The sequence below is a fragment of the Theropithecus gelada genome, chromosome 12, assembly GCF_003255815.1.
Source record: "Theropithecus gelada isolate Dixy chromosome 12, Tgel_1.0, whole genome shotgun sequence".
Lineage (NCBI taxonomy): Eukaryota > Metazoa > Chordata > Mammalia > Primates > Cercopithecidae > Theropithecus > Theropithecus gelada.
In genome coordinates this window covers 37,990,249-38,009,200 of record NC_037680.1, presented here as the reverse complement: position 1 = coordinate 38,009,200, position 18,952 = coordinate 37,990,249, and the positions used below count along the sequence as shown (strand labels likewise).

Below are 18,952 nucleotides of genomic sequence, written 5' to 3'. Positions count from 1 at the left end.
TATTTCCTTCAAAATCTGAATGTCAAATATAGGTAGTTTCTTACCCAAGTATATAATTCTGAGGATATGCTATAACAAATCAAAGTTAATGCATTATATATAACTTGATGGGTGAAAATAGTTTAAAATAAATGGCAGAGTTTCAGGACAAAATGGACATTGAAATCCAAATCATTTGCATGTTTAATATAGTCAAGTATTTTCAATTTGAAAATGAAAGTAAGCAAAGGACGAAGCTCTCTGGGTAAAAAAATCTTCAACAAGCTTAAATGTCACAAGCTTTCTTTGTGAAAAACAGATTTATAGTCTGCTTTCATCTATGAACAATGGATTAGTATATATCTACCTTAAAAGCACCAAGAGCATCAGTATTTCAATAGATCTCAGAAATGATTAAAACCAATGTCTTTAAAACGGTTCAGATAATGCAACATAAATTTCAGGAAATGAGTTTATAGGTCAGATGCTGCAAAGACGATTCTATTCACCAAACTTTCATTGCTATATAGCATATTACAGTGGTAGCAGCGTCAGTTTCTATGCTTAAAAAAAATTCCAAATAATAAAAATATTTGTAAAATATTTGTACAAATATTTAAAAAATATTTGTAGCTATCTGTAAGCAACTAGCTATGATGTATCCTTATCAGTTTGATCAATTTATACTATTTTTATCACTTGAAGTAAAATATAAAGATTGACTCTATTCAGGCTTACTCTGGAAAAATCTGAAGCGCCCCAAACCTTGCTTTTAATCACATTCAAAGAATCTCTTCCTTTACCGCCCTCTCCCCCAAAAAGCTAAAGTAAACACAAATTTAAACACATACACATGCACAGGCACACACATACACACACATTTCTAATAATCATATTGTTCAGCTGCCGTAAATCTTACTTGTTCAAATATCCTAAGGAAAGTCTGACAATAAACAATTACATTAGTCAATATATTTTCAATGAGTAAGAACTAGAAAAAACAAGCACCCTACATTCTAATATTATCATCATAATTCATGAGGTCATACCTGATGACTTAGAGATTGAAAAGGCTCACAGGTTCCAGACTGCATGACCTTTCTATTTCCAGAAACCCCTAAAGACTGCATTTCCTGTCTTACAAAAGATAATCACAGCGATCTCTATGTCTCAGCATCTTCAGGGCTAGTGAAAAAAATATCAAACAGCAGATCTGTCCATCAGTATCTGTTTAAGCCATCATCAAGATGTCAAATCATATACTATTTATCATCTCCCCTGTGCAGTTACAAACACCCCATACTAAGAGAGACTGACACAGTTGTATTTGCTGATGCTGCTAATGCTCTCTGAAAACAGTAAGCTTACTGCTTAGAGCAATTCTGCATCATCCAAACAGAGAATGAGCCACATCCTTCAGATTTCCCATATCTGATACTATGAAGATTTCATTTGCCAAGGAGAGTCAAATTTTTTCAGTCCTTTAAAAATAAGCAGTTCTCCTTTTAATTAAGTACCCAATGTGTCTGTTGCAAATACCATGTTAAAATGTCAACTCTTAATTATTAGGCAGCTTTCTCTATACGTGACTAAGCTTTAGGCTTTATGACTTACCAAGCAAAATTATATTCTCTTAAAGGAATCTTCCCTCCAAACTCTGAATATCATCACTTATCCACCCATCAAAATGCTGAGTGTCTAAAAAGGATTTTTATTTTGGCAATCTTTGATAGTTGTGTAAATAGTAAATAGGTAAATACATATTCACCTTTTAATTTTCAGGAATTTCATTTATGTTTCAGATTCATCATACGAACATACATTTTATATTTTTATTTAATTTCTTTTTCTAAAGAGTTTAACATGCAAAAGATTTGCCAAGCAAAATTGTACTGTCTTGAAGGAATCTTCCCTCCAGACTATGGGTATCATCACTTATCCACAAATCAAAATGATGAGTGCCTACACAGGAGTTTTATTTTGGCAATCTTTGATAGTTGTGTAAATAGTAAATAGGCAAATACATATTCCCCTTTTAATTTTCAGGGATTTCATTTATGTTTCAGATTCTTCAGACCAACATACATTTTATCTTTTTATTTAATATCTTCTAAAGAGTTTACATGTAAAAGATAATGTGGTATTACCAAATTCTAAAACTGCATAGTTAAGTCAAGTAATGAAACCTATGTAAGTTATTGGCATTTTTACTATGAATTTTCACTGTGTCTTAATTATCAAAGTTTGAGTACTGTGTTCTTTTACCACAACATAGCAGAATCAGGAAACTTTAAGATTGATAAAGTGTTCTAATAATAGAATCAATATCTCAAAAATTATAATTAGAAATGCTTTCTCTTTACCATGTGACAAAAGGTTGTGTTTTAGAAATAAAGAAAACACAAACCAAAAAAAAAAAAAAAGACTAAGATTATACTCAATTCAACTACATTCAAAATTAAGACACCAAGTACAACATATTATCCTGAAACGGCCCTCACATTATGAACAGCCTGAATTCTTGATTATGAACTCTTTATTTACCTGTGAATAGTTTCCCTTCTTTCACACACAACATTTGATGGAGACTAGCCACAATGAGTCTTAAGAAACCGGGCTGATCCAAATTATACCTTTAGAAAAACTACTGCCTCTAACTGCACAGGTTGGAGACACAGAACTTGGTATTCTGCTGTATGTGTACTATAACACATCTGAATGAAAAATCACATGTAAACAAATATTTCTATCTATGTAGTATTTACCCTCTTTTAATCAAAATAGGTACCCATCCTTTAAGACCTATCCTCTCAATAAAGCCTCCCTAAGCTACATCATCTCTCTATATTCATTCTTTCCTGTAGAAAATATTGAACATCCTCTGTGTGTCAGGTACCGTATAGGTGCTAGGGACTCCATAACAAACAACACAAAACCTGACATCACAGAAAGCAGATAAATCAAACAAGTATGTTTTGTTATAACTGAAGAATTAAAAGTTGATATGAAAGCAGTAGCAAGGCATCCTACCCTAATCTAGGGATCAGAGAGGATTTCCCTAGGGAAGTACTGTTAAAACAGAAGATTCTGAGCTAGTCACATTCAAGGAATGGCAAATACAGAATAGGTTAGACCATAAAGTGTAAGAACAGAGGGGAGAGATGAGAAGCAAGGCCCAGTCATGGTAAGTCTCAGGAGCCATTTAAAGAGTGTGAGCTTTACCCTTAGGGAAATGAGAAACCGTCAGCATAAACAGGTTTAAAATATCCTGGCTACTCTATAGACAATTGAGTAAAACAAAACTGGAGGACGGGAAACAAATTAGAAGAATGTTACATAATTTCAATCAGGGGATGATGATGACCTGAACCAAAGAAGTGGCAGTAGGAATGAAGAGAAATGAATAGATTCCAGATCTTACTGAAAGATCCACATCTTACTGAAAAAAGATAGAATTCAGGGATTGAATGTGAGAAATGAGGAAAAGAGAAACATCAAGTAAGGTTCATTCCTAATCTCCTATACGATTACATATCAAAGCTATTAAATGAATCAATAATGAAAAATAAGAAAATTGAACTTTTCCTTCAGGTATTTTCTCACAGCATGAATACAAACAATGATATTTTTATCATTCTCTGGATGTTATTAATTAGTATATATAATCTAATTTCCTTCAGTGTTTTCTTGTAAGCACAATTGATCTTTGCAATAAAAACATGAAACCTGAGTGCAAAGCAGCTCTTAATCTCTCTATTATCTAGTTGACAAGATCTATTTAAACCAAAAAATTACTTAAAATCTATTATTTGACCCTCTTAATAGTAATTTAACACAATTACTAAAAACTATGATACCCCATTTTTAGAAAACCATTGCTCTAAAACAAATTAATTATTCATACAGTATGTTACTCATACCAGTGTTATTAGGATATGGTCATACCAGTAAAGAAGAATACCTCTAGACTTTCCCTAATAAGACTTAACAAATATTTGATAAAAGAAATGAAAAGTAGCCAAAACCTAGCAGAACACCCTTGGACTGAAAGAAGAGAGAGCCAAAAGAGTGTATCTTTGTCCATTTGGGCTGCTGTAACAAAATACCACACCAACAAATACTTATTTCTCACAGTTCTCAAGGCTGAGAAGTCTCACTCTAACCTCACATGGCAGAAAAGGGGGCAAGGCAACTCTCTGGGGGCTCTTTTATAAGGGCACTAATTCGATTTATGAAGGCTCTGCTCTCACGGTCTAATCGTCTCCCAAATGTCTCACCTAATGCCATTATATTGGTGATTCCATTGTCAACACACGAACTTTGGAGGTGCAACAACATTCAGATCACAGCAGGGTAAAAAGCACACATTGAAGGTAACTCTATTTATTTAATGACTTGCTGCACATGAGAACATCTCAAATAATAAAGGATTAGCATCTTAAAAAGAGCAAGAACTTCTTTATAATAATTACTACTCATTTAGCTCTGGCTTTTCATCTCTTAGGGATCATGTGATCCAACACACTTATTTTACAGATGGGGAAAACTAAACTCTAGGGGAGCTAAGTACATACCCAAGATCAGTTAGTAGGAGGGCCAAGGTCAAAATTCAGAATTCCTGTTTCCTGGTTTTCCCCAATAGAAGTCACTACTGTTTGAAATCATATATATATATATATATATTTTTTTTTTTTTTTTTTTTTTTGAGACAGAGTCTCTCTCTGTCACCCAGGCTGTGGTGCAGAGGCCAGCTCTCAGCTCACTGCAAGCTCCGCCTCCCGGGTTCACACCATTCTCCTGCCTCAGCCTCCCGAGTAGCTGGGACTACAGGCACCCGCCACCTCGCCCAGCTAGTTTTTTGTATTTTTTAGTAGAGACGGGGTTTCACCGGGTTAGCCAGGATGGTCTCGATCTCCTGACCTTGTGAGCCGCCCGTCTCAGCCTCCCAAAGTGCTGGGATTACAGGCTTGAGCCACCACGCCCGGCCGAAATTATATTTTTGTATAAATACACTATATCTTAGTCATTCAAATAACATTCATTTTAATATTTTTAGTTGAGAAACAGTAAAAAAACTATAAGAATCAAAAAGTTTCTATATTAAAGTTTACTATTATCATAAAGAATTTACCTTTTATTTGTATTCAAAAGTGACTTGCTTCAAATACCTCAGTAAATGCAAGTAATTCATTTTGTTTTACATACTATTGCTTTAAAAAGTATAAATTAGTTCATCTTCTCAAAATAACTTGGCAAAATGTATTGAGTCTTAAAAATGTTCAATCATTCACCTTAGTATTTCCTGTCTGAAGGCAATAGTGCAGATTAAGATATATGCTCCAAGATGGCCGAATAGGAACAGCTCCAGTCTCCAACTCCCAGCGCGAGCGACACAGAAGACCGGTGATTTCTGCATTTTCAACTGAGGTACTGGGTTCATCTCACTGGGGAGTGCCGGACATCGGTGCTGGTCAGCTGCTGCAGCCCGACCAGCGAGAGCTGAAGCAGGGCGAGGCATCGCCTCACCTGGGAAGCGCAAGGGGAAAGGGAATCCCTTTTCCTAGCCAGGGGAACTGAGACACACAACACCTGGAAAATCGGGTAACTCCCACCCCAATATTGCGCTTTAAGCAAACAGGCACACCAGGAGATCATATCCCACACCTGGCCGGGAGGGTCCCACGCCCACGGAGCCTCCCTCATTGCTAGCACAGCAGTCTGTGATCTACCGGCAAGGCAGCAGCGAGGCTGGGGGAGGGGCGCCCGCCATTGCTGAGGCTTAAGTAGGTAAACAAAGCTGCTGGGAAGCTCCAACTGGGTGGAGCTCACAGCAGCTCAAGGAAACCTGCCTGTCTCTGTAGACTCCACCTCTGGGGACAGGGCACAGCTACACAACAACAACAAGAACAAAAAAGCAGCAGAAAGCTCTGCAGACGCAAACGACTCTGTCTGACAGCTTTGAAGAGAGCAGTGGATCTCCCAACACGGAGGTTGAGATCTGAGAAGGGACAGACTGCCTGCTCAAGTGGGTCCCTGACCCCTGAGTAGCCTAACTGGGAGACATCCCCCACTAGGGGCAGTCTGACACCCAACACCTCACAGGGTGGGGTACACCCCTGAGAGGAAGCTTCCAAAGCAAGAATCTGACAGGTACACTCGCTGTTCAGAAATATTCTATCTTCTGCAGCCTCTGCTGCTGATACCCAGGCAAACAGGGTCTGGAGTGGACCTCAAGCAATCTCCAACAGACCTACAGCTGAGGGTCCTGACTGTTAGAAGGAAAACTATCAAACAGGAAGGACACCTACACCAAAACCCCATCAGTACATCACCATCATCAAAGACCAGAGGCAGATAAAACCACAAAGATGGGGAAAAAGCAGGGCAGAAAAGCTGGAAATTCAAAAAATAAGAGCACATCTCCCCCGGCAAAGGAGCGCAGCTCATCGCCAGCAACGGATCAAAGCTGGACGGAGAATGACTTTGACGAGATGAGAGAAGAAGGCTTCAGTCCATCAAATTTCTCAGAGCTAAAGGAGGAATTACGTACCCAGCGCAAAGAAACTAAAAATCTTGAAAAAAAAGTGGAAGAATTGACGGCTAGAGTAATTAATGCAGAGAAGGTCATAAACGAAATGAAAGAGATGAAAACCATGACACGAGAAATACGTGACAAATGCACAAGCTTCAGTAACCGACTCGATCAACTGGAAGAAAGAGTATCAGCAATTGAGGATCAAATGAATGAAATGAAGCGAGAAGAGAAACCAAAAGAAAAAAGAAGAAAAAGAAATGAACAAAGCCTGCAAGAAGTATGGGATTATGTAAAAAGACCAAATCTACGTCTGATTGGGGTGCCTGAAAGTGAGGGGGAAAATGGAACCAAGTTGGAAAACACTCTTCAGGATATCATCCAGGAGAACTTCCCCAACCTAGTAGGACAGGCCAACATTCAAATTCAGGAAATACAGAGAACGCCACAAAGATACTCCTCGAGAAGAGCAACTCCAAGACACATAATTGCCAGATTCACCAAAGTTGAAATGAAGGAAAAAATCTTAAGGGCAGCCAGAGAGAAAGGTCGGGTTACCCACAAAGGGAAGCCCATCAGACTAACAGCAGATCTCTCGGCAGAAACTCTACAAGCCAGAAGAGAGTGGGGGCCAATATTCAACATTCTTAAAGAAAAGAATTTTAAACCCAGAATTTCATATCCAGCCAAACTCAGTTTCATAAGTGAAGGAGAAATAAAATCCTTTACAGATAAGCAAATGCTTAGAGATTTTGTCACCACTAGGCCTGCCTTACAAGAGACCCTGAAGGAAGCACTCAACATGGAAAGGAACAACCGGTACCAGCCATTGCAAAAACATGCCAAAATGTAAAGACCATCGAGCCTAGGAAGAAACTGCATCAACTAACGAGCAAAATAACCAGTTAATATCATAATGGCAGGATCAAGTTCACACATAACAATCTTAACCTTAAATGTAAATGGACTAAATGCTCCAATGAAAAGACACAGACTGGCAAACTGGATAAAGAGTCAAGACCCATCAGTCTGCTGTATTCAGGAGACCCATCTCACACGCAGAGACATACATAGGCTCAAAATAAAGGGATGGAGGAAGATCTACCAAGCAAATGGAGAACAAAAAAAAGCAGGGGTTGCAATCCTAGTCTCTGATAAAACAGACTTTAAACCATCAAAGATCAAAAGAGACAAAGAAGGCCATTACGTAATGGTAAAGGGATCAATTCAACAGGAAGAGCTAACTATCCTAAATATATATGCACCCAATACAGGAGCACCCAGATTCATAAAGCAAGTCCTTAGAGACTTACAAAGAGACTTAGACTCCCATACAATAATAATGGGAGACTTTAACACTCCACTGTCAACATTAGACAGATCAACAAGACAGAAAGTTAACAAGGATATCCAGGAATTGAACTCATCTCTGCAGCAAGCAGACCTAATAGACATCTATAGAACTCTCCACCCCAAATCAACAGAATATACATTCTTCTCAGCACCACATCGTACTTACTCCAAAATTGACCATATAATTGGAAGTAAAGCACTCCTCAGCAAATGTACAAGAACAAAAATTATAACAAACTGTCTCTCAGACCACAGTGCAATCAAACTAGAACTCAAGACTAAGAAACTCAATCAAAACCGCTCAACTACATGGAAACTGAACAATCTGCTCCTGAATGACTACTGGGTACATAACGAAATGAAGGCAGAAATAAAGATGTTCTTTGAAACCAATGAGAACAAAGATACAACATACCAGAATCTCTGGGACACATTTAAAGCAGTGTGTAGAGGGAAATTTATAGCACTAAATGCCCACAAGAGAAAGCAGGAAAGATCAAAAATTGACACTCTAACATCGCAATTAAAAGAACTAGAGAAGCAAGAGCAAACACATTCCACAGCTAGCAGAAGGCAAGAAATAACTAAGATCAGAGCAGAACTGAAGGAGATAGAGACACAAAAAACCCTCCAAAAAATCAATGAATCCAGGAGTTGGTTTTTTGAAAAGATCAACAAAATTGACAGACCACTAGCAAGACTAATAAAGAAGAAAAGAGAGAAGAATCAAATCGACGCAATTAAAAATGATAAAGGGGATATCACCACCGACCCCACAGAAATACAAACTACCATCAGAGAATACTATAAACACCTTTACGCAAATAAACTGGAAAACCTAGAAGAAATGGATAATTTCCTGGACACTTACACTCTTCCAAGACTAAACCAGGAAGAAGTTGAATCCCTGAATAGACCAATAGTAGGCTCTGAAATTGAGGCAATAATTAATAGCCTACCAACCAAAAAAAGTCCAGGACCAGATGGATTCACAGCTGAATTCTACCAGAGGTACAAGGAGGAGTTGGTACCATTCCTTCTGAAACTATTCCAATCAATAGAAAAAGAGGGAATCCTCCCTAACTCATTTTATGAGGCCAACATCATCCTGATACCAAAGCCTGGCAGAGACACAACAAAAAAAGAGAATTTTAGACCAATATCCCTGATGAACATCGATGCAAAAATCCTCAATAAAATACTGGCAAACCGGATTCAACAACACATCAAAAAGCTTATCCACCATGATCAAGTGGGCTTCATCCCTGGGATGCAAGGCTGGTTCAACATTCGCAAATCAATAAACATAATCCAGCATATAAACAGAACCAAAGACAAGAACCACATGATTATCTCAATAGATGCAGAAAAGGCTTTTGACAAAATTCAACAGCCCTTCATGCTAAAAACGCTCAATAAATTCGGTATTGATGGAACGTACCTCAAAATAATAAGAGCTATTTATGACAAACCCACAGCCAATATCATACTGAATGGGCAAAAACTGGAAAAATTCCCTTTGAAAACTGGCACAAGACAGGGATGCCCTCTCTCACCACTCCTATTCAACATAGTGTTGGAAGTTCTGGCTAGGGCAATCAGGCAAGAGAAAGAAATCAAGGGTATTCAGTTAGGAAAAGAAGAAGTCAAATTGTCCCTCTTTGCAGATGACATGATTGTATATTTAGAAAACCCCATTGTCTCAGCCCAAAATCTCCTTAAGCTGATAAGCAACTTCAGCAAAGTCTCAGGATACAAAATTAATGTGCAAAAATCACAAGCATTCTTATACACCAATAACAGACAAACAGAGAGCCAAATCATGAATGAACTTCCATTCACAATTGCTTCAAAGAGAATCAAATACCTAGGAATCCAACTTACAAGGGATGTAAAGGACCTCTTCAAGGAGAACTACAAACCACTGCTCAGTGAAATAAAAGAGGACACAAACAAATGGAAGAACATACCATGCTCATGGATAGGAAGAATCAATATCGTGAAAATGGCCATACTGCCCAAGGTCATTTATAGATTCAATGCCATCCCCATCAAGCTACCAATGAGTTTCTTCACAGAATTGGAAAAAACTGCTTTAAAGTTCATATGGAACCAAAAAAGAGCCCGCATCTCCAAGACAATCCTAAGTCAAAAGAACAAAGCTGGAGGCATCACGCTACCTGACTTCAAACTATACTACAAGGCTACAGTAACCAAAACAGCATGGTACTGGTACCAAAACAGAGATATAGACCAATGGAACAGAACAGAGTCCTCAGAAATAATACCACACATCTACAGCCATCTGATCTTTGACAAACCTGAGAAAAACAAGAAATGGGGAAAGGATTCCCTATTTAATAAATGGTGCTGGGAAAATTGGCTAGCCATAAGTAGAAAGCTGAAACTGGATCCTTTCCTTACTCCTTATATGAAAATTAATTCAAGATGGATTAGAGACTTAAATGTTAGACCTAATACCATAAAAATCCTAGAGGAAAACCTAGGTAGTACCATTCAGGACATAGGCATGGGCAAAGACTTCGTGTCTAAAACACCAAAAGCAACGGCAGCAAAAGCCAAAATTGACAAATGGGATCTCATTAAACTAAAGAGCTTCTGCACAGCAAAAGAAACTACCATCAGAGTGAACAGGCAACCTACAGAATGGGAGAAAATTTTTGCAATCTACTCATCTGACAAAGGGCTAATATCCAGAACCTACAAAGAACTCAAACAAATTTACAAGAAAAAAACAAACAACCCCATCAAAAAGTGGGCAAAGGATATGAACAGACATTTCTCAAAAGAAGACATTCATACAGCCAACAGACATATGAAAAAATGCTCATCATCACTGGCCATCAGAGAAATGCAAATCAAAACCACAATGAGATACCATCTCACACCAGTTAGAATGGCGATCATTAAAAAGTCAGGAAACAACAGGTGCTGGAGAGGATGTGGAGAAATAGGAACACTTTTACACTGTTGGTGGGATTGTAAACTAGTTCAACCATTATGGAAAACAGTATGGCGATTCCTCAAGGATCTAGAACTAGATGTACCATATGACCCAGCCATCCCATTACTGGGTATATACCCAAAGGATTATAAATCATGCTGCTATAAAGACACATGCACACGTATGTTTATTGCAGCACTATTCACAATAGCAAAGACTTGGAATCAACCCAAATGTCCATCAGTGACAGATTGGATTAAGAAAATGTGGCACATATACACCATGGAATACTATGCAGCCATAAAAAAGGATGAGTTTGCGTCCTTTGTAGGGACATGGATGCAGCTGGAAACCATCATTCTTAGCAAACTATCACAAGAACAGAAAACCAAACACCGCATGTTCTCACTCATAGGTGGGAACTGAACAATGAGATCACTTGGACTCAGGAAGGGGAACATCACACACCGGGGCCTATCATGGGGAGGGGGGAGGGGGGAGGGATTGCATTGGGAGTTATACCTGATGTAAATGACGAGTTGATGGGTGCAGTAGACCAACATGGCACAAGTATACATATGTAACAAACCTGCACGTTATGCACATGTACCCTACAACTTAAAGTATAATAATAATAAATAAATTAAAAAAAAAAAAAGATATATGCTCCAAGATGTTTAGTGCTACATTATTTAAAAGTAAAAAAAAAAAAATAGAAACAATAAGAGAAAGATTAATTAAATTATGGAACACCAAAGCTGTAATGCCATGTAACCACTGAATATTAAGAACAAAAGATGTTAATGACAAAGGAAAATACATAGCATAATAGCATATTAAATGGAAAGTAAGATATCAATATATTTGTGGGGTACAACCTCAACTATGTAAAACATACACCGAAAAAAAAGACAAAATGTCTGATTTTGTAAAGATGGCTCCCAATATGACTTATCTTATAAATATTTACCTACAGACTTCATTGTTTTTCATAAAAATAGAAACTAGTTTCTTTGGAGTATTTCAACAGTTCAACAAATACCCCTGTTTCTCATGTGCTTCCTCTTTTCACTAAAAATTTTGCTTCAGATTTCAGTCTTTCTAATATTGCACTCAAATTTCCGGTCTAATTTCATAAAAATATTCAAATCTACTTTCATTGACTATCTAAACTTTAAAAAAAATCATTCCTTATGTGCCTCGCATATTATTTATTATGTGTGTGTGTGATTGATTGTTTACTTTCACACTTTATTTATACTGGGCTAAAGCTGGTACAGACTGTTTTTGACAAATTCACTCTCACAACAGTTTTAGTGCTATATGAAAAAACTGGAAAAATTGTATGGCATAACTTTTTGACACTATTTGTCTAACTAATCATTGTTAGTTAGATTTTATCTTAAGTGATTTTCACTACTAGCAGGACAATGGAAAGCACTGAGAGTGCTGCAGAGTACCTATTTCTCTTTTTTTGAGAAGTGATGAAACTACCATATTTTCACATTTACAAGGAATATGGTTGAACTTGGGGGCATAGGTCACCACGTATGTATAGTGTACAACAAAGCTATTAGGAAAGAACACCTTATAGATGGAGGCTGGCCATTTCTACTGAAATCCTAATTATTATGGCAAATAATCAACACCGCTTGTTGGGGTAGATGTTGTAGGGTGTCACAACACATAGGGTCAGTTCAGATGAAGTGTTTGTGCCTCAAATAAAACACCTTTGCTTTTCTAAACAGGTAAAGATATGGTATCCTTTCAATATACAAATGACTGCAGCAAACCTTAATAATACACCTTTTTTTTTTACTGCAGTTATTAATAGATTTCTTTTATTTCTAATTTCATCATCATCAGTAAAACTGTATAGTAGATCACACAATAGAGGAAAACAAGAGACGTAATAATTTTCTGGATAATACTGACTTTGTATTTGGCTAACTTTTTATACCAGTTATAAAAGTGCTTCATATCTATACAGACAGAAGAAAATATAAAGATCAAAAAGGTGGGGAGAATCACTCATAAAATTTCATTATACAAAGATAACCATTGTTGATATTTTAGTTTTAGTATTTTAAATAACATACACACAAAATGATAGTAAACTATTCATCTTTACCAAGTATTATATTAACATTTCCTTATGTCAGTAAGTATTTTTCTATAACATAATGTTTAATGGCTAACTAGTATTCTATAATATAGAGGTACCATACTTTATTGAACCAATCTCCTATTCTTAGACTTTTCTATTTTTTCTATTTTTCAATATTATAAATAACAATGTAATAAACATATTTGTGCGCATAGCCTTACACATATCCTCTATTTTCTTACAATAAACCCCAATAAGTAAACTTACTGGATCAAATAATATAAATGTTTTTGAGGCTTTGAGTAAAAATTGCTGAATTTCCCTCCAGAGGGGTTATATCTATTTACATTCTGCAATAGAAATACCTTGTTTCCTCATTGTCTGGCCAAAACTGTGTCATCACACACTCTCTACATAGAATAATAATCTCAAATAGTTAATATGAAAATGGAAAAGGAAAGGTAACAAAAACTTAGGATAAATAAAGCTTCCTTGTTTCTATGCTTATAGACAAAGATACACTGCTGATCCATAAAGAACATACCTAGGATTGTAAGACAAAACAACTCTTTGAATAGAAATTACTAAAAGATGGCAAAGCAGACTAATTGAAAACCAGTGCAATGATAAATGTAGACACAGACTTTATTTTTTCTCTGTGACATCTGTAGAATGAGCGGACCTAAAGAGAGAGTCATTTTCCCACGGCAAGCTATTTTACTCTTTGAAACAGAAAGACAGATTTTTGTAGCCTTAGGAAACCTTCCAAATGACTATCAAATATACCTTCAGCCAAGGAATAACTTGGGAGGACCAAAAAGCCACCAATAAGTCTCCAAAATACCATGTGTAAAGACAATATTTTTTAATGTGTCAACTTATTCTCTCCAAGTACTATTCCAGTGCTAAGTAAATGATAGGAATATATAAATAAAAATCTGCATTTTATTTAACCTTTGAAAGTTTTCATTGTTTACAAAATCCAATGAAATAATGATCCCTTAAGTGAAATTTTTTGATAAACTTAGCTATCATTAAAATGCAATCTTGGCTTATTTCACTTAACATAATGACCTCCAGTTTCATCCATGTTGCTGCAAATGACAGGATTTTGCTCTTTTTATGGCTACATAATATTTCATTGTGTATGTATACCACATTTTCTTTATCCATTCATCTGTGGTTGGACACTTAGGTTGATTCCATATCCTGGCTGTTGTGAAATGCTGCAATAAACATGGGAATGCATATATCTCTTCAATATACTGATTTCCATTCTTTTGGATAGATACTCAGCAGTGGAATTGGGTCATATGGTAGTTCTATTTTTAGTTTTTGAGGAACTTCCACACACTATTTTCCACAGTGGCAGTACTACTTTGTGTTTCTACTCACAGTGTACCAACATTCCCCTTTCTCTGCATCCTGGCCAGCATCCATTATTTTTTGTCTTTTTGATAATAGCCATTTTAACTGATATCTCACTGTGGTTTTGATTGGCATATCTCTGATGATTTCACATTCATATCTGGGAGCTAAAAATGTGGATCTTATGGGGGTAGAGAGTAGAATGGTGGTTATGAGAAGCTAGGAAGGGTAAAAGGCAGGGGGATAAACAGAAATTGGTTAATAGGTACAAAAATGAAATTAGAAGGAATCAGTTATAGTATTCACTGTTATAGTAGGGAGATTATAGTCAACAATAACTTACTGCATATTTCAACATAGCTAGAAGAGAAGAATTGGAATGTTCCCAACAAAAGAAAAGATAAATGTTTGAGGTGACAGATATTGCAATTATCCTGATGTGATCATTGCAGTTGTATGCTTGGATCAAAATATCAAATATATCCCTAACTATGTACAACTATTATATATTAAATTAATATTATTTTAAAATTTTTAAATGAAAATAAATAATTAGTGTGCAGTGAAAAATGCAATTTTGGCAACACTAAAATTGTACTTAAAGTGACAGTTATGAAAGCTAAAGACAGGTTTTGTCTTTTTAAAATCTAACATAGGTTCACAGATCATAAATAAATACGATTGTTAACAGCAAAAAACACCTAAAAGAAAAAACTAAAAACCCTCGAAACTCATCCTTTATTTGTCAAAAGGACTCATATGTCTGTGCTTAGAAGCACAGGCTATGGAGGCAGACTACCAGTTTCAAATCCTGGTTTTGACCTTGGTATCTGTATATATGCTTTCTGTCTCAGTTTTCTCAAATGTAAAATGATGATAACCCTAGTGGAATTGTTGTGCAAGGATTAAACGTGATTATTATGTGTGAAGCAGGTAGTGCACTGCCTGTCATAGAGTAATTACTGAATATATTTTTGCTACTATCACTCTAAAAAAGATTGACTTCTTATAGTATTAAAAAAAGAAAAAACTGTATAAACTAAAATTACGAAATAATCAGACTGAATCAGACACAAAATACATGGCTAAGCAGTAGTTTCCAAGATCTGAGAATAAGAGTGAAGTCACTTCAGAGCTCATACAGCAGAACCTGTTTTTTAAAAAATGCAGTGCTATAACATAGCTTTTATATTCTGATGACTTTGGAGTCAAATACTGACTAAATCTTGGATTCACCAATTAGTAACCATGAGCAAGTTGAGCTTCCAACCTTAAGTTTCCTCATCTGTAAAATACAGTTAATATTGTTTTACCTCATAAAGTTATTTTGAAGGTTAAAGAAGACAATATACATAAGGCAATCAACATAGTCTAGCAAATATAAGTTCAATAAATGATATTATTTTTATTATTGTTATCATCTTCACTAGTAAGAGAAGATCCAACGGATCCTTTAAAAAGTTAATAAGCTAAATGTAGGAGAGAAAGTACATAACGGAGGAGGATCAGTTCCTTCCTCTTTCCACATCCAATGGCCATTTCTCTATCCTAATTCTCAACATTGGCAACATTTGCCTCACAATCCTGGCACACAGAAATTACTGAATAAATGTGATGGCTATACGAATGACTACCTAGTCACAAAATCCAGTAACCGCTCTTTAGCCTTATTTTCAACCTGTCCAAAACCACTATGTCACTAGCTAGTCAAAAACTCTCTACAGGTTTCCTAAGCTAGTATTTGATGACCTTCATAACTGATCCTGAGAGATCTTTCCAATCTCATCAACCACTACTTGCCTTTATTTGTCAGTTACTCTGCCTAAACCCAATAGCTCACCATTCCCAATAATCATTCTGTGTTTTAAGGCCTCAAGTTTTTTTCATGCTATTACATCTGACCTTGGTTCAGATCTTAGTGCTGCCATTTAATAACCCTCGGACATTTTACCAGTTACAAAATTTCTGTGGACCTCAGTTTCCCTATCAATATCGTGTAGATAGTAACAGTATCTATCTACACAGTGTTTGTTGAAAAATTAGATTAACTAAAATTATAAAGTGCTTAATTCATAAAGTGCCTCAAATCCAGGAAATAAGAAGTACTTAACAAAAGTTCTTGTTGTTGTTGTAAGAATGCAGGCCTCTCTCCTTCATCTCCATAGTTTTAAATCCTATCTATCCATCAAAGTTTAACAAAGAACATCTTCCATGAAACCTTCCTTGACTACATGTTTTTGGTTCCACCTCCCTTTCTCAAAGCCTTTTAATCCTCGATTTTAACTTTCTGACTACTCTGAAATATTTTCACTTTCTTTTGGGCTTAATCTTGTCTTTCATTTACAATTATTAAGATCCTTAAGACAAATCATCTGTATGATTCACTTTCATATTCCTCCATCACACCTAATAAATACACTGGCAACATTTGAACTTAATATGTCCTTAAACTATGCTGTGAATCGTTCAAAATGAAGCCATTTTTCAGGCCACTAAAATTACCTTTCTGTGCCGGGATGGCTATTTCAAAACTCAAAACATACTTCTCTTGTTTGAGTCACCTTTGAAGCTACTCTTATAGTAAATAAAAGAACAATTTCAAAGGTGACTCAAACAAGAGAAAGATAATAAATGTCGTCCAGGAGCGGTGGCTCACGCCTGTAATCCCAGCACTTTGGGAGGCTGAGGCGGGCAGATCACGAGGTCAGGAGATCGAGACCATCCTGGCTAACATGGTGAAACCCTGTCTCTACTAAAAAAATACAAAAAATTAGCCGGGTGAGGTGGCGGGCGCCTGTAGTCCCAGCTACTCGGGAGGCTGAGGCAGGAGAATGGCATGAACCCGGGAGGCGGAGCTTGCAGTGAGCTGAGATTGCGCCACTGCACTGCGGCCTGGGTGACAGGTTGAGACTCCATCTCAAAAAATAAGAATAAGAATAAAATAAATAAATAAATAAATAAACGTGAGGTAGCCATGTAACTGCTATCATTAAACATCTGTTCCATTGAATTATTGTTCTCTTTAGTGTATATGGTTGTAGAATGCAGGAATTAGCCTATTAAGAAGCTCTTAAATGCAATGAAAGAGTGCTTCTTAAGCCTGACTGTAAATAGAACTATAATAATTTTAAACATTCTTACTCTTGAGAAGACATTCTATAAAAATAGCCTAAGGAATGACAGCACAGACATATAAGTGCAATGATGACTATAGCAACAGAATTTGTAACAGCACACTATTGGGAAGCCTCTAAATGCTAATCAATAAATGTTTTGTTAAACATAAATGATTATACATATGTAGGTTAAAATCCTCAAAAAATGACAGTTAAGAGTTGATACCAGTGTAATTTTAGATTGAGAGGATGACCAAGGAGAATTTATCTCTAAAATCATACCTCCTGAAGGATGAAAATGCAACAGTATGCAAAAGTTAAAGAAAATGAAGTTTTAAAATTATTCTTCATTTCCCTCCAAGAACAACTAGTATTGGGTATATAAGAGCAAATTAAGTAGTATGAATGAAACATCAGCAAAAAGAGTTGATTTGTAAATAATATTTAAAATCAATGCTAATTATAGGTGTGCTAAAAATCAGTTTCAGTCCATGGCACAGAACAGAAAACTTCAGAAATACAGAATAAAGGAAAATCGAAAACCATTTTCTCCTTTACTTAGTTGGCTCTAGGGATTCTTAATTTCTCTGTATTGTGAAGTTATAATATTTATCCAGTCTATATTTTGTTGAACTCCAAATATCTTTCTAGGAAAAGAAGTAATTACTATATCATATTCACATATACAAATATTTATGCTTAGTTACAATTTCACATTCAGTCTTTTTTGTTTATAGATACCTGGAGAATTAAACGGAGTATTGAAATTTAGCTTAAGGTCATAATAACTTTGATTATGGGATAAAAAGATATAAAAAATTCAGTGTCAACATACTAAGATTTTTTAAATAATCTATCTCAATATCATTAACATCTAGCAGTAATTTTAAACTAAAATAATAATGACCAAAGGGGATGTGTTAACATTTCTTCCAAAGATAATTCTGCAACTTTATCTTCTGTTGACTGATGGTTACCATTTCGATTTAAAATTGGGTTAAGGTTTAAAGCCTGTTTTAAATTAATTAGGTGAACTAGCAACTCTTCAAAGAACATAAAATCAAACAGGAATCTGAATTATTCTGTCCATTAGCCTCAAACATAATAGTTTGTTATGCCCTTATGTTTCTCCACTAAAGCCTTAATCCTTTCTAAGTGAGAGGTTTTTTTTTTCCTGTTACTTCTAAAGTAAATTCCTCTTTTTAAATATGTACAGTATATATAGGAACGGAACGGCTTTATTCCTGCTTTTTTTTTAACAAACTGCTGTAGTTTCTGAATTTCATTCATTAAACATTTTATCGTATTTCTGCTTTAACACTGTGAGGTTTAAAGGAAGTAAAATATGGTCTTAGCCTTAAGCAGCATAAAGTATGTCTGGGGAAAAAAATACCTATGCACAAATAATAGCACAACATGTGAGTTGTACATGCAAGTTTTAAGGGAGTTAAGGTGTCTGAATCCTTGCCTTAATTAATGAGGTCTTCCATCATTAATCCCTAAATTCAAATAATTTGTTCCTCTGACCTTAC

At 35.9% G+C, this 18,952-nt stretch overlaps 1 protein-coding gene across 15 annotated transcripts in view; it reads right to left on the bottom strand.

Annotated features, from left to right (window-relative positions):
• SLC4A10 (solute carrier family 4 member 10) overlaps window positions 1-18,952 on the bottom strand; it is a 381,685-nt gene that overhangs the window by 285,581 nt on the left and 77,152 nt on the right. For 5 of the 15 annotated variants that reach the window (XM_025404367.1, XM_025404368.1, XM_025404373.1 and 2 more), the window contains exon 2: window positions 1,029-1,164. The exons of the other annotated variants lie outside the window; for them this stretch is intronic. In XM_025404367.1, coding sequence (XP_025260152.1) covers window positions 1,029-1,109 — 81 coding nt within the window. In that variant the 5' untranslated portion in view covers window positions 1,110-1,164. The remainder of the gene's footprint in view (window positions 1-1,028; window positions 1,165-18,952) is intronic. 15 annotated transcript variants of the gene reach the window in all.